General features: G+C 45.7%; 1 protein-coding gene across 1 annotated transcript in view; it reads left to right on the top strand.

The window, feature by feature from the left end:
* Nucleotides 1-17,862: 17,862 nt before the first annotated feature.
* Nucleotides 17,863-24,293, top strand: part of PPL (periplakin) — an 83,776-nt gene continuing 77,345 nt past the window's right edge. The window contains exon 1 of the mRNA XM_084818845.1: nucleotides 17,863-18,156. Coding sequence (XP_084674971.1) covers nucleotides 18,095-18,156 — 62 coding nt within the window. The 5' untranslated portion in view covers nucleotides 17,863-18,094. The remainder of the gene's footprint in view (nucleotides 18,157-24,293) is intronic.

Raw genomic sequence — 24,293 nt, 5'->3', positions numbered from 1 at the left:
ACAAGGGGCTAGGGTCTCCCGAGGATGAGGGTTTGAAGTCCTGGACCACGATACCCCTAAGCTAGCCTGCTATCCCCCGGTGCAGATGCTGTCCCATTGCCAGTTACTTCAACACTGCCAGCCCAGTCAGTTTCTGTATGTAGAATGGGAGAGGCACTATCTCATTCTTTGCCTCAGACAGGCCCTATTCTCCAGCCATAAAACTATGATGAAAGAGGACGAGGAGGAGGAGCAAAAACTCCTTTGATTGTAAATGTCATTACATCTAAACAATTTGCTTTTCACCTCTCAAGGTAAGAGCAGAGGAGGAGAGAAAAGGGAGAGAGAGAAGGAGAGAAAAGGCACCTTGTATGGGAAAACTGTTTTGCAATGCTTGAGTTATAGGCTTGGGACTGCAATACATGGCTTGGGGCCACAATATCTGATGAAGTGCCTCTCCTGATATGAACCTACCCATACACTATACTCAGCATCTAAGGTCCTCCTCTGGGTGCCTCCTCCGAGGGAGGCTTGGAAGGCAGCAACAAGGGAGAGGGCCTTCTTGGTGGTGGCCCCCCAATTGTGGAATGATCTTCCTGATGAGGTCTGCCTGGTGCCCATATTGTTATCTTTTTGGTGCCAGGTTAAGACCTTTCTCTTTTCTCAGGCATTTGGCAGCATATGATATGTTTTAATCAGGTCCTGGATTTGTCTTATCATTATGGGTCATAGCGTGGATCCACAACATTGCTTTTACCAGGGGATATATTGATGTGTTTCAGGACTACGGAAAAAGAGAGGCTGCTGTGGTATGCATGATGGAGCAAGGACTCCTCCAAACAAGGCCTCCTGTCCTCAGAAGCGGACAGTATTTACAGAGAGAGTAGAGAGTGTAGAATGCAGGGCGGGTTAGCAAAAGGGTGTGTAACACATTTCAAGGGTGAGAGAGGATGCCAAGGAAACTAAATTGCTTAAGACGCCCTCTCCCGCTTCCCCTCCCCTCCTACAACGACAGCGGCACAAAACTGCTTCACCCAGGTTAGAGCAATACGGCCGTATTGTGGGAGTCACCCGCAAAGAATCCGCTCACAAAGACAGGAGAAGTCTCTCAGGAGAGCTGGAAGTGTTGTACTAGTCCAACCAGTAAGACTGTATCCTGTCAAGCCACCCAGCATTGAGGTTTGAAAAACCACCGATTTCATCAACGAGGTGTAAATAAAAGAAAAAGAAAGTAACCACAACAGAGGCTCTCAGAATCTGTACCAAAGTGCCAGCTTTTGAATCTTGGTATGAGTCTTTCTTTCTCTCTGTCTTTGTCTTTCTATCTATCTCTGTCTCTGACATACACATGCATGCATGCACACACACACCTCTTTGTCTCTCCCAGCTCCACAGAATTTTGCACATATTTCATCGTAGAAAAATACATGAAACTTTAAAAAATCTGGCCAAAAATGTGCATTCCCCCAATAGGCTAAGGTGCAAAAATGTGCATTTGGGAGGAAATTGTGCATTTTCGCACACGCAAATTTGCACAAAGTCAGAAACAAAAAAAATCTGATTCCCTCGATGGGTGGATGACAGAATGAAAGGTGCCTGACAATCTGCGAAACAGACTGGATTTTACACAATCCGTAAATCCCTGCCTAGGACAAGGGTGGGCAGAAAGTAGATCTCCAGATTTTCGGACTTCAACTCCCAGCATTTCTGGCCACTGGCTATGCTGGCAGGGGCTTCTGGGGGTTGAAGTCCAGAACATCAACCTAAGGCTGCACTCCTATACATGTTTAGAGAGAAAAAGTCTTGCACCTCTCCGCATTGTGGGCAATCCACAATACATGGCCTCATTACAGGCAGCCTGTGCAGTCCACCATGGATGCCTCTCACCCCACCCAATCCTACCCACTGCTGCTACCAATGCCAAACAAGAAGTGCAAGGAGAGTCATCCCTGTGCACCCTGTTTCCTGGCAGAATCGGATTCCTGCCACATGAGGATGACTTTCCTTGCACAGCCAATTTCCCTGTATAACTGAGAGTGTTGGGAAAGAAAGCACACAAGAAGAGCCATCCCCGCCCCCACAGGTCTTCTCTCCTGGCAGCATCTTTGAGAAAAGGCAAGGTTAAAGCCTTTCCGTCCTCCCAGTGTTCGTTAGCAGGATCGCTGGGATCTGGGGGGAGGCTTTAACTTTGCCTCCACCCCAGTGATGCTACTCAACATTGCTGGGATGGGGCTGAAGTTAAAGTCTCCCCCACCCAAGCAATAATTTGCAGGGACATAAGACCATTAAGTCCAAGGTCTAAAATTACCAAATTGCACCACTAATGGATGGTCATGGTTGTGCGTGTGTGTTTTTAATAATGGAACCAATTACCTGGGGAGGTGGTGGGCTCTCCCACACTGGAGGCCTTCAAGACGAGGCTGGACAGCCATTTGTCAGGGATGCTTTGGCTTGGATTCCTGCATTGAGCAGGGGGTTAGACTCCATGGCCTTGTAGGCCCCTTCCAACCCTACTATTCTATGATTCTATAATAGGGCTGTGCACTGAATAATGAAGTGGGCTGATTCGGAGGTGCCTTGCCATGAGATGGAGAGAATCAGACTAGCACCGAGGCACCCCAAAGCAAAGCGACTCCTCCAGGGATCACCTTGTCTGCCTTGTATATTTGGAGCCCTTCTTATGCCTTCTGAGCAGCCTAGACAGGCTGTCTCCAAAATGTATCAACTTCTGAAAGACCAGGCAGAGGAGGAGGGAGGGGGGAAGGTGAGAGGACACGGAGGCACCAAATGTATCAATTTGAGAGAGGACTGGCCACCGGGACAGGCAGAGGAAGGGGAGAGGAGAGGAGGAGGAAGAGGGAGGAGGAGGAGTAAGCGAGCTTTGCCGTGAGTCAGCCTCCGTTTACTCATTGTGAGAGAGGTGGTGTTACTGGAGAGGACTGTCTGAACATTATTGGGCTAGAGCAGTGGCGTCCAAAGTGGGGTGCATGCACCCTGGGGGGAGTGCAAGATGATCCACTGGGGTACATGAGCCACCTGATAATTGAGCAAGTGAGGAACCCGTGAAGGCTTGAGCAGAGGCAGGCGTCAGCCTCCAACCAGGCACCCTGCCCTCCTTCCTGGGAAGGGAGAGAGTGCAGTTGGAAGGCGACTCCTGCCCTCGTGCCTGTAGGCAGTTGGGGGGCTGTGATGGGCAGCAGTTTCCCTGGCAGCGTCTTCCTTGGCAGTGCAGGCAGAGGCTCCTCCGATGGTACCATCAGCAGTGATGCTCCCCCCACAGAACAAGGGCCCAGGTAAGTTGCTGGGGCTGGGCAGCGTTTTGGGCCCCCCAAGGTGGGATTCAGATGTCCGAATCCCACTTTGGCTTCAAAGGCCGAGGCGGATCAGCCTCCCCCCCCCCAATCAGCAACTCCCAAGTCAGATCGGGGGGTCCATGCACAGCTCTAGTTTTTAACCATGCTATTATATGATTCTCCAAGTTAGCAACTGATAGGGAGAAGCCATGATTGGGGATGTCAGAGAAATCTGCAACGGAACCAAATGAGTTTGGATTTTGATGAATCCAAATCCAGGAATCCAACTGGTGGATTCCTCAGCGGACCAGCTTTTCCCGTCAGGCAGATTCCACAGACTTGTGGACCATTTTTCTAACCTTCCCATTTTGTACAAGTTTCATCATTGAAAAATACACACAAAAAAAGAAAAGAAATGGCCAAGAATGTACATTTCCCCTTAGGCTAAAGCATGAAAATGCACATTTTGGGGGATTTTGCGCATTCTGGGGAATTTGTGCATTTTGCATGTGCGAATTTGCAAAAATACACATTTGCACAAATTTGGAAACCAAAAAAAAATCTGATTCTGTTGAAGGGCAGACTGTGGAACAAAAGGTACCTGACAATCCATGAAACACAGACGGAACAGATTTTACACATTCCATACACCCCTAGCCACAACAGAGCAAATGATCTGAATGCAGAAAGCTCCAGTTTCAATCTCCATCAAAAGGATTTAAGGTGGAAGGACTGGGAAAGTAAACTGCCTGAGGCTTACAGAACCACCATTAGCCAGAGTAGAAGACACTGGACTAGATGGACCAAAGCAGTGGTAGACTCCATGCTTTGCATCCAGAAGGATCAATCTATAATGTCTTCAGTTAAAAGAATCTCAGGTAGCAGAAGTACTGCCCAAGGACAGCAAGCATCACTAAGGAGTAGACAGCACTGGGCTGGATTGACCAAGAAGCCAGTTCAGCATAAGGGATCTTTATCGTGCCTGTGTGTGTGTTGGTGCCTGGATTTCTGAGCCTGATAGAGAAATCAATGCAGGTGTGAAAGCCGGCAAGTCAGAACAGCTCAGGTGATTAAATGCAGGGCCTAGGAACTCTTGGTCCTTTGTTCTGTCTTCCCGCATTCTTATCTTCTTACTTTAGGCTTGTTGCAGCTTGTCCCTTTCTCCTCCCTTCCTCCCCACATCCCTGCCACTGCTCTTTTTGTCTTTTTAAGTGATGCAACTAATCAGTTTCAAACAAGTCTCCTTAAGAACTGTGGAGCCCTACAGTAAGGAAGCTTTCAAACTAAGTCTAGGTGACATAGGGCGCTGTCAGGAGCGCTCTGGTGGCCTCTCCCAGTAGATTCCAATAGCCAACTCAAGACACAGACGAAAGGATTTCTTTTCAAAGCTTTAATCCTTTTACAACTTAATGACTCTTTCAGATGCTAATCACCAGCAGCTAAAGCAAGGAACAGCAGGGTGGCCTAAGCTTCAAGTAGTCAGTTGATCCCCGTTTGAAAGAGAGTCACTTGAAGACCCAGAACTTATGGGCTAGGGAGAGATCCTCCCTCTTTCCCTTGGGTCCTCGGGACGCGACTGTTGCTTGCGCGCCAAACGGGCACTTTCCGTGTGCATTTTTCAAAAGTGCACACTTTCCTCATAAACTAAAACGTGAAAATTTATATTTTTATTTTTGAAAGTGTGCATTTCACAGTGTGCATTAAAAAGAACCCTAATTCTCTAATGTGATTGCAAATTTGGGAATATGCAAACATTTCTCAAAGAAATGCCTTCCTGTTCACATCCGCGTTTGGGGTTGCGAACAGGGCACATTCGGATGATTTGTGAACTGAAATGCGATTCTTGCACATCCCTACTGTAAACCTCACTTCCCAAGTTCCATCCCCCACCAGCTGCAGAACATCACCGTATGAAATGGAATGCAAATACTGTTTGAACTTGAGGTCCAACAGTGAAATTAAGTGACAGAAGGTTCAGTGCAAGCTAACTGATGGAATTCGTTGCCACTGGATGGCCAGAAGCATTTATTTTTATTTTAGAAAGAGCAGCTACATGCTTACTTTTCCCCCTCATTCCCAGAAAGAACCCTGCTCTGACACTCAATTGCTCTGTGACTTCCATAGCAAGGGGACAGCCATTATGGCCTCTGTCAACGGCCAAGGGCTTTGGGGTTGTTACACCACCTCCACTGCAGCAAGGCAAGATCTGCCTAGCCCCAGGGGGATGAAAATTTGTATTTATTCATCTATTATGGGTATTCTGTATCACCCTTCAATCAAGTTGGACTCGATGGTCTTGTAGGCCCCTTCTAACCCTATGATTCTATAAGTCTACCAGTGAGGCTTACATAAAAAGTACAATAAAACCATGAAAATATAAGTACAAACAGCAAAATACAGAATAAAAAGACGAGATCTCAAAATCACTGTAAGAGCAGGATTAAAACTGTATCTAAAAATAGCTCCCTAGGGAGGTTCACCTGGCACCTACATTGTACTCCTTTGGGCACCAGGTGAAACCCTTTTTATTTCCCCAGCATTTTAGCACTCTAGTCCTTTAGTTCTGCTGTTTTAAATCTGCATTTTACATCTCTGCATTGCTGCTAGGTTTTATTCTGGCTGTACTTTTATACTTTTAAGCTCGGTTCGGCTTGCTCCCATTTTTCCATTTGCGCAAACAAGAAAACTGCATTTTTCAAACGGGAAAAATATGTATTTGTGGGCATTTTTCAAACGTGTGCACGTTCCTCATAAACTAAAATGTGAACATTTATATTTTTATTTTGTACTTTTATTTTGTACAGATTTTGTACTTTTATATTGTTGTTTTAAGCTTTCATATTTCATATTTTTATGTTATACTTTGTGGTTCTAATTTTTGTGAACTGCCAAGAGTGGGTGGTACAGAAATGAAATGAATAAATAATAGAAAGCTTGAGAAAATATAAAGGGGGTTGCCCACCATTGTAAAGACCACAAGATAGGGGGAGGCATTCCACATGTGTGTCACTGTTGAGAAGGCCTTCTCCTTAGAAGCCATCCACCTCACCTCAGAAGGTGGAGGCCAGGAGCGGCCTGCTCATACAGGTGAGCTAGGTGGCCGCCTAGGGTGCCATGTTAAGTGGGACGCCATATTCAAGGGAAAAAATCCAAATTAAAAAATCCAAATGAAATAACGAAGATGTGTTTATTTCCATTCCTGGGCACATACAGAGGGAATATGATGGGGCGCATGGCGGTGAGCGAGGAACCAACTGGGGATGGTGGGGCTAAGTCAGGCCACCCACCCTCCCGCTTTTGGGACCCAGTCCTCCCTCAGGCGACACGAGATGTCCTGCTCAGGGGCTGCTCCCAGTTGAAGGCAGAGGGTGAGAGGCTCCCCCAGGAGCAGCCGCTTCCTTTGCCCTTGGAGGGCTGAGCCTAGGGGCTGGCAACACTTTGTTGGATGTGTTGCCCTGAGGATGCAACTGGGACCCTTCTTCCAGGGACCTCATCAAATCATAGAGTAGTAGGGTTGGAAGGGGCCTACAAGACCATCGAGTCCAACCCCCTGCTCAATGCAGGAATCCAAGTCAGAGCATCCCTGACAGATGGTTGTCCACTCCAGCCTCATCTTGAATGCCTCCAGTGTGGGAGAGCCCACCACCTCCCTAGGTAATGGGTTCCATTGTCATATTGCTCTAACAGTCAGGACGTTTCTCCTGATGTTCAGCCGGAATCTGGCTTCCTGTCACTTGAGCCCATTATTCCGTGTCCTGCCCTCTGGGATGATCAAGAAGAGATCCTGGCCTTCCTCTCTGTGTCAACCTTTCAAGGACTTGAAGAGTGCTATCACACCTCCCTTGGGCACTGTGGATGGAACTTCTGTTTCTTCGCTGAGCAGATGGCTGTGCTCATCTGTGTTGTTTTTACAGTGCTTAGTTTAAGAAAAAAAAATTGGGGGGTGCATTTTATTTTAAATGATATGTTTGCTTCCCAAGATGAGGGCGGGGGTGGGTGTTGCCTCTTCATTAAACGGAAAATAGCGACAAAACGTTTCCCATTTTACTGAGAACCTCAGCCTAGATCTGCCCTTGAGGGCTGGGGTGCCAATTGCATGGCTCGCCTAGGGAGCTAGTTGCTGGCACTCGCAGAAGATCCTTTGCTGATGTACAGGCAGGTGCATATGGAAACACACGTCCTCCAAGTGCACTGGTCCAAAGCCACATAAAGCTGTAAAGGTCAAAATCAGCACTTTGATTTGGACCCACATACACATCATTAACAATTCACCAATTTGTTTTGTCATTGTCATACTGGTCTCCCCCTTCTACAGTCTCCCAAACTCCACCCTCCTTCCCCTGTGTGTCTTGTCTTCTCGTTTGTAAGCCTGAGTTCTTATTTTCAGTTATGTACAGCACCTGCCACCAGGACAGTGCACTGCATTTTAGCTGCTATCAAAACATGGAACTGTGGAGTTGGAGGGTGCCTTGAAGATCATCTAGTCCAACCCCTTGCCGATGCAGGAAATCAGCTACAATTAAGTCTCTGCTTAAAAACTTTGAACGAAGGACAGCCTGCCATCTTCTGAGGCAGCCTTTCCCACTGTCAAACAGCATGTCTAATTATATTTAAAATACAGTCTGTAAGTACGTAATGAAATACATATCTGCCAATAGCTTCAAATCAGGATTGCAAGAAAGAAGACCTCCACATTCAGAGGCTGTTTAGCCCAACTACCAGATGCTGGAGTCAGACGACAAGGGCAAGCTATCACCACCATGCTTTGCTTGTGAGCTGGTTGGCTGGCTAGCTGTTTCTGGAAAGAGGATGCCAGACTAAATAGACCCACTTTTTCTCTGATCCACTTAAGCAAATATTGCATGCTTAAATTCATACAGTCCCCAAAAAGGGTCTAGATTAGGGACTGTTTGGGGAGGGACGAAGACGAATCCATATCTCCTGACCGACAGCAACTCGATGTTGCCCTTTGTTTTGCAAGCTCTTGCCACACTATTTATTACTGAGTCTCAGTACCGCTCCTGATTACACAAGTACGTCTGGATTTACTTGTCTGTTTCTATCTTTTTGTTCCCTTTTTTAATCACTAGATTAAGGCTGCAATCCTATACATGTTTAGACAGAAAATGACCTACAATCGCTGGGGAATGCTGGGAGTTGGAGACTTTTTCTATCTAAATATGCATAGGATTGTGCCCTAAGAAAAGAAAGGCCAAGTTTGTTCTTTAGGGCCTCCCTGGCCATTCTGCCCTCCCAGCTCTGCCCCAGATTTCCTGCGTGGCCCTGGGAGAGCCACTTAAGGTCTAAGGATTTAATTTTTGCGTGCATGCCCAATTCCCGCTGGCATTTATTTATTTGATTTGTTCCCGGCTCTTCTACCACAAAAAAATGGCACTCAAGGTGGCTTACAGTCATAAATAAACCTTGATTAAAACAATAATAAAACAAATGCATTAAAACACAATTAAAACACAACAATGATAGAACAGAAACAGCCTCCAACTCAACAGACCTGCTTACACACCAAAGGCCTGCTTGAATAGAAAGGTCTTTGCCTGCCAGCAGAAGGACAGCAGAGTGGGAGTGAACCTAGCCTCCCTCACCAGGGAGTTCCACAACTTGGGAGCAGCCACCAAGAAGGCCCTCATGTCGCCTTACAAATAAGCCCACAAAGGTTGGCCACTGTGTGAACAGAATCCTGGACTAGATGGACCCTTGGCCTGATCCAGCATGGCTCTTCTTATGTTCTTAAGGTTACTACACTGCAAAACAAATAAATAAATCTACTCTTTTGGGGGTTCTGTCCCTCTTCCAGCAGCCTGGTGTCCTCTGGCAGCCCACTTGCTGGGCGCAGAGGAGTGAGTGAGTGCTCCATCCCTCCTGTGCTCACCTGCTTGCTCTTCCTAGTTGCCTATAATGACTAGGCGAGCATTTTAAATACAAGGCTGTAGTAAAGCAGGCCTAAGATATTGTTCAGGGCTGACTCCAACGGGAGGCAAGGGCAGATATTGACTGGGGCCATGGCTTCAACAGTGGCACTATTGAGTATTCTCACTTTGTAGGGAGCAGCCAAGAAAGCCAGGCAGAGTGGTGGGATCTGAGCTAGCGGTGACCAACCAAGAAAGAGATCTTGGGGTTGTGGTGGACAGCTTGATGAAATGTCAACCCAGTATGCGGCCGCTGTAAAGAAAGCAAACTCCATGTTAGACATAATTAGAAAAGGAATTGAGAATAAAACTACCAATATCATTCTGCTCTTATATAAAACTATGGTGCGGCCATGCTTAGAATACTGTGTACAGTTCTGGTCACCGCACCAAAAAAAGGATATCATAGCGCTAGAAAAAGTGCAGAAAAGGGCAACTAAAATTATCAAGGGGCTGGAGCAACTCCTCTATGAGGGAAGGTTACAACAGCTGGGACTGTTTAGTTTAGAAAAAAGGTGAGTTAGAGGAGACATGATAGAGGTCTACAAAATTATGCATGGTGTGGAGAATGTGGATAGGGAGACATTTTTCTCCCTCTCTCATAATACTAGAACCCAACAGGGTCATCCCGTGAAGCTGATTGGTGGGAGATTCAGGACACATCAAAGGAAGGACTTCTTCACACACTGCATAGTCAAAGTATGGAATTCACTAGCACAAGACTTAGTGATGGCCACCAATTTGGATGGCTTTAAAAGGGGGTTAGACAAATTCCTGGAGAAGGCTATCAATGGCTACTAGTCTTGATGCCTCTATGCTACCTCCAGTATCAGAGGTAGTATGCCTATATATACCAGTTGCTGGGGAACATGGATGGGAGGGTGTTGTTGAACTCATGTCCTGCTTGAGGATTTCCCATTAATAGTAGGTCGGCCACTGTGTGAACAGAATGCTGGACTAGATGGACTCTTGGTCTGAGCCAGCATAGCTGTTCTGATATTCTTATATGCTCCCAGCAATGCTGGAAGTCAGAGAGAAAGAAGGAGGGAAGGAATGGGAGGAGCAAAAGGGAGAAATCACAGGAAACTACATTGTAGACTATAGAGTTTATGAGGTTAGCTGTGGTCAAGATTCCCAGGAACTAACTAAATGAAACACTGCCCCCTTCCATTAATCTCCAGATGAGGTTGCAATATTCCCAACAGAAATAACTGTTGTTTGACTATGACTTGTTCCAGCACATGTATATAAACATAGGCACACATGGAAAGAGAGCTGGGGGGGGGGGGTGCTTCCAGGCAGAGGGCACCTAACGTTCATCATCAAAAGACATTGTGCTGCTATTTCATCCTTTCTTCCTTAACAACTTTTTTATGGAAAGAAAAAAGACAGAAGCAGCAGTGGCAAAACATGGGAAGCTTACAAATGGAAGACGGTGACATCTGGATCTCCTGCAAAATTCAGTGAATAAAGCAGGGCGATTGCACAGTAAAGCCCTCATTTGGAAGCAACCGCTGTGTGGACCCTTCCTTAAAACTGTAAACAGGAGCAACATGGGTGGGAAGGGTTGTATCTGCACATCAATCCTCTTGTTTTGATCATGAAATTGCACACTGAATCTCAGCATGGTGCTGGATGAAAGGCCAGCTTTGGGCATTGGGCCAAGCTGTTTTTTTAAAATGATTAATTGATAGGAGCACTAAACAAGATGACATAATTAGAGTGCACACTCAGCAGCCAGCACTCACATATGCTGGAGAGAATTCACAGGTCTCTCTTAAAAGCTCTACAGAGAAGTTCAAATCAACAGGCCAGAGCTGGAGCTAGAATATTTTTTTCTCCTCTCGAAATAGATAGGCATGTACCTAAACAACACTATATCCTTTGGCACCGAGCTCTGCTCACCATACCCGGATGGCTCGGGGGCAATCTACTTACAACTTTAAACTGGTTTCAAACCTGTTTTTAGCAATTACGGCTACCAAATACAGGAATTCTGGGAATTGTAGCTCTAGGAAGAGGGGCCGCTTGGGCAGGGGACAGGGGTCTCAAGCAAAGAATTCTCAGTACCCTCATGAAATTGCAGGATCCCTTTAGATAAACCGGTTTGAAACCAAATTAAAGTTGTAATGTAGATTGCCCCTCGGTCAGCAAACAGCATCAAGAGAAACAGACAGGGTTGACTGCAGACACAGGGGGCATGAAGTTCCTAAATCAAAATCGTTTGAGAGGTTATGAGGAACGGGATACTTTTAATTCCCTAGAAAGGGCAGGTAAAGTGGTAATTTGCCATACCATTTACCAAGTGGTAAAACGTATCATATAGCGCGCAATCAATCCAAGCTTATAATTAGCCACTCATCTGTTCTCCTTTAGTGATGGCAAATGCTCTCCAGGTGAGCAGACAGAGAAATCTTAAGCTGCGTACAGGTGAACATGAAAATGGGAAACAGCATGTGTTTTTCTGTCTGTAGGCCGAGTCCAGACTCCTTCTGCCTTTGTTCTTAAAACGACACATATATCCCCCTTTCTAGTGTAGCGACTACCAATTTATTAACCAATTTGCCTTTTACCCATGCTTCTGGTGGACTGTGTTTTTTGTTTGTTTGTTTGTTTATTTGAGAATGGTATGGCATCTATTGTTTTATGGTGCTTTGGGGTTGCTGGGGGTGGGCTATTTATTTATCCATTCATCCCTATGTATGCTTACTCAGAAATAAGTCCCACTGTGGTCAATGAGGCTTCATCCTAGGTAAGTGTGCATAAGATTGCAGTCTTAACTTATTAAGGGCGCAGTCCTATTGCAAGGATTGTAAGCCTCTGAATTCAGAGACTCACAGTCATCCAATGCAGAGCAGGAGGAGCGGCAGACGCAATATCCACCTCCCCGCTCCTCGCGCTTTGCATTTTCGCTAGACAGGATTTTTCACCTGTCTAGCTGGGGCGCTTCAGACAGGGAGGGAAAGGGGCTGGATAGCTCATATCCCGGTCTCTCCGGTCTCCTCCCTTCCCCACCCATCGAAACGCCCCTTTCCTTGTCCTCCAAGTTTGAATTCCCAACCTTGGAGAGCAGCCGATGTGGTTCTTTCTGTGCCAGTTCTGAGCTGGTGGTGGGGGGGGGGTGTCGAAGTTCTGATTTCCAGCTCCAAGGTTGGTGTGCTGTTTCCCACTTTGGAGCTGGGAATCCGAAAAATCCTACGGCCCCATAGATGCTCTCTAAGGGCTATAGGATCCCTGCCAAGTTATAGTAAGTAATGGGAAAGAACACTTTGGTCCCATCCATTCAAATAGGAATGCCAGCCAGGGAAGATCAGCCTGGCCTGGTGCATTTAAATGCCCACTTATCGCTCACCGCCTTGCTCTGGCCTTGGAAACTGATCTCCCTCGTGTACCTTTTCCCTCCACTCCCGACTCCCCTTCCCTTATGTGTCTTTCCCTTCTGGTTTGTAAGCCTGATGCCAGGGCCCGTCTCTCTTTTAGATTGATGTGAACCCCTTTGGGAGACAATCATCGTCTGAAAAGGGGGGTAAAAATGCAGTAATAAACAATTGTTATTATATCTTTTATATATAATTCAAAGTTGGGAGTTAGTTGGTCATCCCTTTTTTGACTGCCTTTCCGTTGACCGATTCTCATGAAACACACTTCATTGGAAAGCTCTTGACATGCAGATTTGAGGAATAACCATAGTTTTAACTAGAACTAAAAGTCAGGAGTTTCTTTATGTTCATAAAGCTGTTTTTTAAACAGTAATAATTAGGCTATCTTTTATAACAGTGTACTATAAAGTTTTATTTTTATTATCAAAAACGTCACATATAATTAAACAAATTAATTGAAAATTGGAGCAAAACGAAATATTAACACAAAAAGTTTCTGTACACCCTTATAAACACAGGGGCAGGCAAAGTACAATGACATGCCAGTAACATACAGCCTGTAAACAAATCATGAAGGCATTAAGAGACACTTACACATTTCAATAAATGCAGTTAGTTAAATTAAATCTTTAATTAGATTTGTTTTTTCTGTGTGAACTGTGTTTGTGGGAATCAACTGGTTATTGTATAAATACGTTACCACATATATTTTGGATTTTCCCACATGGAGCCCTTCTTTTGCAGTTTGGCAGTATGTGAACTGGGTTTTGTTGCCTGCAGTTTTGCAACCCATGATCCACATCAAGCCCCTTTTTCCACACGAGGAAGGTGATCCGTGACAGAACGTGTCCAGGTATCGTTTCTGTGTCCCTCCCCTTGTCTCTCCCATTACTCTGTGCCCCTCCCACAATACCTTTCTCCGTTCTGGATGTGCACGTTGGGGAGTGCAACTCACCTGCACACGCCCTTTTTCTGAAAACATTTTACTGGAAGTGCAGTGTTTTGGAATTCCGTAATTTAGAAATATGCAGCATACAGGTCTCCTGCATCTGCTAACGTCCGGCTTGGTTTCCCAGCAAACATGGCTGCTAGAAATGGGACCTACTGGAGAGTTGCTGAGAGAAGGCTGAGCAAATTCCCCTCTTCCTACTCTGTAAAAAGAACACCTCAGTGCCGCCACCCCCCTGCAGCATCACAAAACCGTTTCACAGAATTTAAATTTTATGTGTGTGTATACTTATATATACACACACATATAAGGACACCATGCGCAAGTCCATTCTTCTGGCATACCACTAATAAACGTTTATAATTTATTTTAAAACAACTACAAAGCAGGTGATCTCCGTACTGCATTCCAAGAGTAAAACAACAAAGGAAATAAATAATTAAATGGCTGCCATTGCCATTTCTCAAGAGCTACAAGGAGATTGCACCAGTTTCAGTCTTAAAAGACTTAACAGATGCTGTCCCCATCCACAGCACATCATTACTATGGATTAAGAAAGCCCCATCCATGCGCGTGCACACGCACACACACACTCCATCACCACCATTGCAAAGCTGCCTCATACAATGTAAAACTTACATTTTTTTAATTGTCCTTGCACAAGTCTGTTCTTCTGGAATACCACTAAGGTGCATTAAAAATAGTGCTGTGCCAAAATTTTATCCCAGTTCTTTCGACTTTTCTCATTCAATTTGATAGCAAAGAAATTGCTTCTGAAAAGAAATTCAAAGGAGGAGAAATTTCGGAAAAGCTCTCATGGATTGGGTTTGGGGTTCTTGTGCTTACCTTACTTGTGAGGTGGCTGAGCAGTGTGCATGAGAGTCCTGTCAGTCATTGTACAGTAATCTCTGTGGCAGCCTGTAGCCTCCTCGGCTTCCTGCACTTCAGTTAAAGCCATCCTGAGGTGGACATCGTGAGGCGCAGTTCCTCCATGGGGCCTTTTCCGTTCAGAAAGAGCAGGTGGCCTGGGAGGCGGCAGAGCAATGGAACCATGTGTAATAGAGGGAGAAAACACATACACACACCCTCCGCCACCTCGCAGGGATTAGGTACGCTCAAAAGTACCACCGAAAGAAGTTCAAAATTCTGCCTCAGAAGCATGGAATCTTCAATACAGTTGATGCTGTTGTCACTTGCAGGAGCAGTGCAATAAACCAAAAACCCTTAAGAAAGAAAGAAGCTGTGCTACAACCCCTGCCAATAGTGAACCCAACCTGTGAGAAACTGTTGGAGAATTTCTTCTCCCCTAGGGAGAAGAATTTAGTGAAATTGTCCCCCCAGTTTCTCTGCCCACAAACAGGCTGGAGAATTTTGGGAGGCCAGTTGTGCACAGCTCTAATTAAAACAAAAGAAAGAAAGCACCAAAGCAAACTGCAAAGTTAAGCAGGTGCTTTCAAGCACTGGCACAGAACATTGCGTCCTGGGAGCAAATGAGCATTTAATTAAGTAGCTGCTAATGTTGTTTTGAAGAGCTGGAAGGAGCTACAACAGGAAATACATGGCAAGCAATCTGGAAATACAGTACATGGCAAGCAATCAGGAAAGGAGAGACATCTTCAACATGTCATCCACCTTTCCCTGGGACATCTCCTCCCACCAAGCTACCATTCTGCATTTTCCTCTCCATGCCATCACAGAAAATGTGCAGCTGTTCTCCTCTTTTCTTCTTAAGGGATTTTCCATGTTAAGAAAAAAGTTGGGAGAATTGCTGGGAAAACACAGGCAGATTACACCCTTTGGATCACCTGTGAAATGTGAGTGAATGAGCCACGGTGATTCCTCCATAAATCCTGGTCTGGAAAAGCCCTTTGTTGTACAACCATTCTAGAAACTGAATTAGACCAAGGGTGCTATATAAATGTTCTTAGGGAGCAATCCTATGCCTGTTTAGACAGAGAAAAGGCCTACAACTCCCAGCATGCCCCAGCCATGGCTGGGGCATGCTGGGAGTTGTAGGCCTTTTCTCTGTCTAAACAGGCATAGGATTGTGCCCTTAATTAAATATGCATATTTAGACAGAAAAAAAGTGCTACAAGTCCCAGTATGCTGAGAACTGTAGGATTTTTTTTTTCTGTCTATGTGCATAGGATTGTGCCCTAAGTAATTGATCATAATAACCATCATTGCTGGAACAAAGTGGTTTTCAGACTTTTTCCTTTAAAGGGACACTGTTCACTTGGAAATCTTCCCACCTGCTGAAGATTCTAGGGGTTTATTAGGGTTTACTCTCAGTTCACCTGGGGGCATTGGTCAGGCGTGCTGGGTTTTACAGTCATCCTACATAATTTGAAAATACACCTTAAAATTTGGGTGGTCAGATACAAAAAAAAAAAGGACAAGGCACCTTCAATAGTTGTGTGTAATAGTTGTGTGGAAAAGGGGATTTCAGCAGGTGTAGCTTGCAGGACAAGCTAGATGAGGGTATCACTGGCTGATCTTTGGCCAGTCAGTGTAAGCTACCTTGCACAGGTAAAATGTGTGTGTGTGTGTTTGGGGGTGGGGAAGAGACATGTGTGCTGCTTTGAGCTTCTTGGAGGAAAGGCAAGATACAAATACAATAAATATTTTCGGCACGGGCGGGCTCAGAATCAAGGACCCGGACATCCTTCCTGATGATGGTTTCTGTGGCTTCTGCTCCTCCATCTCTAAAATTGGGGAATATTGGTCATTTCCCTTCTTCATAACTTATCTGCCTTGAGAGACAAGACCTGAAACCGGGGCAGCGGGGAGGAGAGAAATGTGTTGCTCATTATTGTTTGATAAAGGCTGGCGTTACACCCCATAGACAAGGAACACCCTCCCCAAACCTGTTTATTCGGTCACTGCTTTCAAAGTCACACCTGTTCCGTCACTGATGAGTAGAGACAGGGAGTAAAAATATTACCTGAGCCTGGTAGGGATTGTTGCTTAGCAACCAAATGGGCTTTCTCCTGTTCACTACCTGAAGCCTGGTGTGACTTGAGCCACACTACAGGCCTGTCTGGATACTTCTGTATCCCCTCAACAGGAAAGCCTGGGATTATCATTATATAGTTAAGAAAGGCTGTCAAAAAACAGGGTATTCTTGTCCACGCCTCCAAGGGTATCCCATTCTGTTCTGGGCACAGCCCTTAATTTTGAAAATGTGAGGGTACAGATGCCTGAAAAATGACAGCTTCTGGCTTGGCTACCCAGTTTCCAACTCAGGTGCCCCTGTGCCTGTAATTATTAAATGGCGAGGTACATGTGATCTGCACAGGGTCAGAGATTTCCCCCCCTTATTGTGGTGTAGTGGATAGCACGTTGCACAACTCTCCCAGCTCAGCCAGAAATCTTACTCTTGGGTGGTCTTGGGAGAGTAATTATCTCTCAGCTCAGCCTGCTTTGTAGGGCTGTTGTGAAGAGAAGATGATCTCATCTCCATGTATGCCACCCTGAGCTCTTTGACGGAAGGGTGGGATATTTTGCCAGGTCAGATTAGAGAGGCAGACTCATGCATTCATTTAATACAGGGCTGGGTATTGGCATTACAAATCAGCTCTGGATCTGAGATTAAGCCCCAGCTAAGGTCACCAGATTCGAAAGAAAAGGGGCTCCTGCATCTTTCATAGTTGTGTAGGAGGAGAGGGAATGTTGCTGTTGTGCAAAGGGGAGAAAAGCTGCAGCTGCCAAAATTTCCTCTACTATACAAATAGGATTGCCAACTGATCAGAAAAAAGCCAGCCTGACCTGCTGTTGCGACTTTCACAGCAGTTTGAGCTGGTAAGATCAACTGGTGAAGCATGCTGTAATGCAGCTGTTAAGCATTATCCTCTGCTAATTCCTGTGCAGATCAAACTGCCTGAAAGGGCACAGCTGCAGAAGCCAGTTCAAAACTTGCCACCCCTACCAGTGTCCCACATAAAGTTGCCATCTTCCTTCTTTTCATCTGCCCCTGCTCCTGTGCCTTTAGCAGCCAGCCTGAGATGCAGGAATTTAGGTGGTGCAGTTTCCCCACCACCACGTAGCTTCATGCTGGAAAAAGCTTTACCTGACTGATTTCTGCCTGTTGGACCGCTGTTAAAAGTCGCACGGGCAGAGAAAAAGAAGCTGAAAGCCTAATACCGCTGATGGCAGAAAGATGCACTAATCTTAGATAAGTTCCCTTAGCAACCTCTGCTCCCAGCAAAGGCCGAGGAGGAAATTATGGCCTGGAGTAGCTCCGCCTGGACCCGTGACATGTATGGTAGGTAGGAAACACCTCCTGTAGGAGGCAGCTCCTATCTAGCTCGGCCTGGGAGGAGCACACGTCCCTTGGCAGCAGTGCCGGAGAAACAGGACTGGAGGTAGCTGCGAAGTTGTTGGGTCTCCTCTCCATTCAGCAACTTTTTAAACCGGCGGGATCCAGCAGCAGAAAAAGACACCACCACCACTAGCCTTTCGGCGAGGGGCAGAGGAGCATCGACAGCCCGCGCCGATTCCTTGCTTTGCCTGCCACTGAAAGCAGATTTCATCCGCAGCTGCTGGTTGCGTCCAGGGTTCATCATTATGCATTCGCTGTTCAAGAGAAGAAACAAAGGGAAATACAGCCCAACAGTTCAGAAGAAGAGGTGAGCGTTGCTGTGTGTGTGTGGTTGTTTGCAGTGTGGATCCGGTTCCTGGCCGGGTTGGAGCTGTTGTTTAGAAACTCAGCACAGGTGCTTAGCAGGTTATCTGGACTTCCTTCCTACGTTCCTCCAGCCCTTGATCCAGACAGAGTCACTGTCTGGAGCAGCCTTTTGCTCATAGTTCCCGGGACATCTCCCTCCTCCCATCCCCGGTGCTTTTCGTTCTGGTTCAAAATAAGATGTCTTCGAGATCAAACCTGCTAGGAAGTTGCACTCTCTGTGCAATACTTTCCCCATCCCCACCTTGAATCCGTCCTGGATTGGGGCAGGTGGATTACTGGGTGGTGTGCAAATGGCACCCGGCACGTGCCCTGTGATAATTCTCGGTTGTTACTTCTCATGATCCAGGACTGAGTCGTGAAACTAGGGCTGGTTATAGTTGTTGTTGTTGTTGTTTTTTACCCGCCTTATTTCTGTGTTTTTAGAGGCAGCTTGAAAATGCAGAAATTTGGGAAGCTATGTTTACCTGGCATAGAGTTAAGATAATGGAGAAAGATTTTCCTGCTTAATTTCTGTGTGTCGGGCTGTTAAAGACGCTGGAGCAGGGCCAGTAAAACCAACGGCAACCTTACTGCCCAGAAAATCCTTGCCAACTTACTCCTGAAGATGGGTTGTGGTTACTGACTGGTGTGTGAAAAGCACTTTGTAGATGCTCAACAGTGCTCTCTCACATGTTATTTCTTATGTTCCAGGGTTGAGCCCTTCACACTGAAACAGTTTGCAGGGTTAACCTCTGGTGAATCCTGGCTTCTGTTAAGCTCTGGGCTTCTCTTCGGGGCAGCCTGATCCTATGCATGTTTACCCTAACATAAATTCCACTGTGTGGGACTTCCACCTAGGGAAATAGGCAGAAGAATGCAGCTTTAATTTTCCTCTTCAAGCATAGTTTGCTTGAGATTGCTGTTGGCACATTCCAGAATTTAATCTCTCAGGGTGTGGCTCCGTCACCCTCTCTCTCTCTTTCTCCTCCCCCTAATATTGGCATATACCTGCTTTGCTGCTCCTTTGAAAGGGCCCATTCCACAGCCAAATAACATGTCTTGATGCGTTCTAATTAAAACAGAAACAACCCACACTGATTTGATAAACAGGAAATGAATTCATGAATTTGTGTTATAAAAAGTTAGGCTGTTGGTCTGTCTTAGCCCAGTACTGTCTACTCAAATTGGCAGCGGTACTCCACAACTAATATATTAAGTACATTAAAGCACAGTCTTACGCATGTTTAGACAGGAAAAAAAAAAACCCCAGAACTCTCAGCATAGCTGGCTGGGGCATGCTGGGAGTTGTGGGACCTTTTTCTGTCTGCACATGCATGGGATTGTAATGTATTCCATGCGCACAGAACCTGGACCAAAAGAGGCACACCCATTGGAATGCAGGGGAGTTTTGCAAACAAAGTCCTGAAGTTGTGGGGGGGGGGGGTTACTTGTGCTACTTGAGGGCCATTGCACAGTGCAGTTGAATTACAGTGCCAGTGTGAATGTGTACATATGGAGCTGCCTTACATTTCCTATAGAGAGTTCAGTATTGTCTACTCAGAGTGGCAGTGGCTCTCTCCAGGATCTCAGGTGGATTTGCCCATTGCCTACTCCCTGATCCTTTTCACTCAGAGGTCAGTGTGGTACCCACAGGGCCCAGTGCAACCCCAGACACCTTTTTGCTGCCCATCAAAGTGTCCGGCCCCTCCCACTGTTTTTAATTAACACATTTTCTTTCCTGAAGCTGGGATTGCTCCGAAATTGGTATCTTGGTGCTGAAAACTCTGGGTTCAAAGGAATTGTTTAGTGTGTTGGGGCTCACATGCATACTCTGTCTTTTACTCAGTTTGGGGCTTGTCCTTTGCCATGCCTTCTATGGCAGCCATTTTGTGGTGGTGCCCAGGACATTTGATCAAATTGCCAAATGTACCCATGCCCCCCAAAAGTTGCATACCCTTATTTTAACTGCAGATGCCAAAGATTGAACCTGGGATTTTCTGCATGCAAAGCATGTGCTCTACTACTGAGTACAGCCTACCTGGCTTTGAAACACTGGAAACAGTAATGTGTGTGCCTCTGAGCATGTGCAAAGTGCCTTACCTTATCATGGAGTGACCACAGTGATGATTTTATTTCTATTCCATGCTTCCTCCAAAGATGCCAGAGTGGCTAATGAGGGCTCCTGTGCCTTTAGCAGCAAAACAGCAGCCCTAAATTCAACAGGCAATGCTTTTTGGATTAATGTACATACCGCCTTGCTAGCATAATCTGCAGCAGCTGAACTTTTTGCCTGTCACATAGCTGTTCAAAATGACCACCTTAGCCATAGTTACCACCCTGCCAGGGTTCCTGTACTGTGTAGAAGTTATTTAGCAGAGGAAATTTTGATAGTCTGGGATTGAGGCCTAGCAATTTAGAATTTAAGCCCTGTTTACACAATCCTCTTTCCTAATCTTTCCACTCTGAAGGCAAGTTCCAAATTTCCATGTAAGCAGGGGGGGTATGAGTTCTTCATCGGTTCTAACAAGTCTCCAGAGAAGGCGTAAGTCACTTTGGCCTCTTTTCCTCCAAATGGTCATGTGGAAACTTTTTGTATTGGTCTTTGGATATGAGCATGTAATGTTTCTTGGAACTTTAAAGATTCTCTTCCCCCCCCCCTTTCTCATTGTGTGGGGAATCCTGTTATGATGAGCCAAGAAACATGTTCTATGTAGGTGCTGGGTTCTTGTTCCAGAGGTTTTGTTATGCAGAAGCAGACAGCAGGAGGGTGGAGACCTGGAACGGTGCTCTTCCTGAATTGTTTGTTGGTATTGGGCCTCTTTCGTTAATTGCACCAGTTCAAACTGAACAATCTGGAAGTTTAGCCAGGGTGGGTTGGAGTGACATTCCCCAGCTTCCCTGGGGATGGCAGGCCTTTCTGTAGAGCAGCCATCTGGGCAGGTGTTCCTAAAGGTTAAAAGACTGCACATCTGAGCCAAGCTGAAAAGAAAGAAATGCACAGAAGGCATGTAGGTAGACAAGGGTTCAGGCTCACAGTCAGCAATTTTGTGCTGAGGGAAGCTAAGAGGTAGGTGGGCTATCATTGCAGAACAGCCAGAACATAAATAAAGGTAACTTGATGTGTTTAAAATGATTGAATTGTCTGAGTGAGCAATTGCATAAAATGCTGCCTACATGCACAGATCACTATAAATACAAGAAGAGGAGAGTTGATTTTCTTTTAAACGAAAGTTGACCGTTTAAGGAGAGCTGGGAATATCGCTGAAGAAACCAAATTGCTGCAACATGGCTACCGCCTTGCAAGGGTTGCCAGCTTTCCCTCCTCTTTGGGATCCTCTGCCTTTTACAGCTGCACAGAATGAAGCAGGTGAAGTGTTTTCTTGCAACTGCATGCATGGAGAAGCTTTACCTATTGAATTTCTGCTTGCTTTACAGTTGTAAAAAGCACAGAGGTCCTGGGGGTTTTTTGGTGGGGGAGTTGGCAACTGGCAACCTGCAAGGGACGGGATTAACTGGAAGCATCTGTACAGTTTATAACTGCAAATGAGAGAAGGTACCCTTCCGTCTCTTCTTAGCTGAAGGCACTTTTCAAACAGTAATGTATACTTTTCTTTACCATACTGCCAAGGATCCATAAGAGCTGCCTAAGGTTGCCATCTCCCCCCCACCCCACTGACAATACAGCTGTGTAACTGGGAGAAATTCAACAGGTGCAGCTTCCTTCCTTGCCCCACCATGCTGAATCTCCATGATATGAAAATCTTTACCTGCTGAATATTGGCCTTCCCATGCAGCTATCTATTAAAGGTGTGTGAGGACTGGCTGCATCCTGTTTCAGTGCCTTGGAGCATTTGATTGTGATGATGATATTTATACACTTTATTTATTTAGAAATATTTTAGGCCACCTTTCAAGACAATAAGCCCTCTTAAGGCAGCTTACAGAAATATTTTTTTTAAAAAATAGATATAGGCATGTCTAGTTTTGTTTTGTTTTTAGTTCCTACCAGAAGTGTATTATCTAACAAAACAAGCCTCAAAGTGATAGGGCATGGGAAGAAAAAAGTACATGTAAAATAAATACAAGACTGTAAGGGTGCAGGGGTCATCTTTGGGTGATGGCCTAGCTGTCCTGACCCAACTTCAGCAAAGGGGGTAGCTTTATGTATACATTCTGTTGACACTTTCATTTCTGTCTTCTCTGGTTTCCTCTAACAAGTGAGTAACAATTCTGAATTTATTCCTCCCATCATCGCAATCCTGATTGCGTGAAAATGCCGCATAAGGTTGCCACATTTTTTTTCAGGCCCAGCTCTCATGCAGTTAGCAGAAACTAGACGCACAGAAATATTGCAGGTTATGGATGCCGCGGTGGCTTAGTGGTTAAGGCGCTGAACTGCAGACTGGAAGGTCGGCAGGACAGCGGTTCGAGACCCGAGCGCTGCGTGACGGAGTGAGCTCCCGTCTTCAGTCCCAGCTCCTGCCAACCTAGCAGTTCGAAAGCAAGAAATTGCAAGTAGATAAATAGGCACTGCTTTGGTGGGAAAGGTAACAGCGTTCCGTGCACCTCGGTGTTCAGTCATGCCGGCCATATGACCACGGAAGCGTCTTCGGACAGCGCTGGCTCTTCGGCTTAGAAACGGGGATGAGCACCACACCCTAGAGTCGGAGACGACTGGTTGGGGACACCTTTACTGTTACCTTTTATGGATGCCTGTTTTTTCTGTTATGTCTTTTTCTGTTATGGAAGTGAAGTTTTTTTTTTAATCACTTGCTTAATTTCTGTGTGTCGAGCTGCTGTTAAAGGCAAAGGACTTCCTTGCTTCCTCCTCCTTCTTCTTTTAAAAAGGAAACTCCTTTTGTTGTCCAATCCATGAAGTATGTGCTTCACATGCATTAATAAATGTATTAGTATTGAAGAAGAGCATAACAGGGAGCGGGGATTCATCCAAAACACTGCTGAGGATAGAAAAGATGCTTAAATTCTGAGCAGAGAGACAGGCAAGTTGCCATTCATTTTGCTGAATGACTCATTGTTGCAAGAAGGGGAAATTGGAACACATCCAGGTTCCAACACACAATCAGCTGCGTTTGCAAATCAGGTCCATGGAAGGGCTGATCTTCCAAAGACTCTGAATACAACAACTGATGCAGGAGTGCATCACATGAGGAAATGTGACAGCAGCTCTGGTTTGCTTGGAGCAAGATGGTAAAACTCCCAGATAAATCTAACAAGGATTCAAACTGAGATGGCGTTCTGTTGTGTTTAGCATAGTGATTTATCCAGCCCTGGCTGCTCCACCAAGCAAGATGCAATGCTGATGTTGTAGAAAGATGTGACAGCATGGCACATATCTTTTAGGCCAATCTTCCCCAACCTGGTGCCCTGCAGATATGTTGGACTACAACTCCCAGCATCCCCCAGCCAGCCTTGTAGTCCAACACATCTGGGCTCCAGGTTGGGTAAGGTTGTTTTAGGCTTAGGGTGTGAACGTGTTTTACATTTGTTACCTCACAAAACTTCTTCTGTGACCGTGGCTGGACATGCAATAATATTTGGGATTTGTGTTTTTACCCCCAGCGGGTTGGTGGTGGCATGGTGTGCCCACTTCTTCATATCATTGTCTTTTGTCAAAACAGATCTTTTTCTGAAATGTGTTCAAGTAACAATGCTAGAGGGACCAAAAAAAAAGTATATGCCATAGGAAATGAGGTTTTTAGCATACAATTTTCCAGATTTTAAGAACTATTGACTATTTCTGGTCTGATGGTGAAGACAGGCAGATCTGGCAGTGGATCCCTCAGTTGTGGCATGTGGTTGACTTTCTCCTGACTTTGCAGTTTGAATGATAAACATATAAAGCAGCAAATTGAATACTGGTTTAAGCCTACCCTTCCCTCTGTGCTTCAGGTGGGCTATTTGCCTTTCTACTACAATTAAGTACTGAATGTATGTTTATCCATTCGCTAATTGCCTAAGGGCAAAAGGAGAAGGGGACGGCAGAGGATGAGCTGGCTAGATAGCATCACGGATGCAATGAATATGGACTTGAGCACGCTCCGGGAGAGAGCGCAGGACAGGAAGGCCTGGCGCGCTATG

The sequence above is a fragment of the Heloderma suspectum genome, chromosome 12 (genome assembly GCF_057233095.1).
Source record: "Heloderma suspectum isolate Gila_16-S chromosome 12, 16-S_ref, whole genome shotgun sequence".
NCBI lineage: Eukaryota > Metazoa > Chordata > Lepidosauria > Squamata > Helodermatidae > Heloderma > Heloderma suspectum.
Note: the sequence above shows the minus strand (reverse complement) of the source record. Positions and strands in the feature narration are given on the sequence as shown.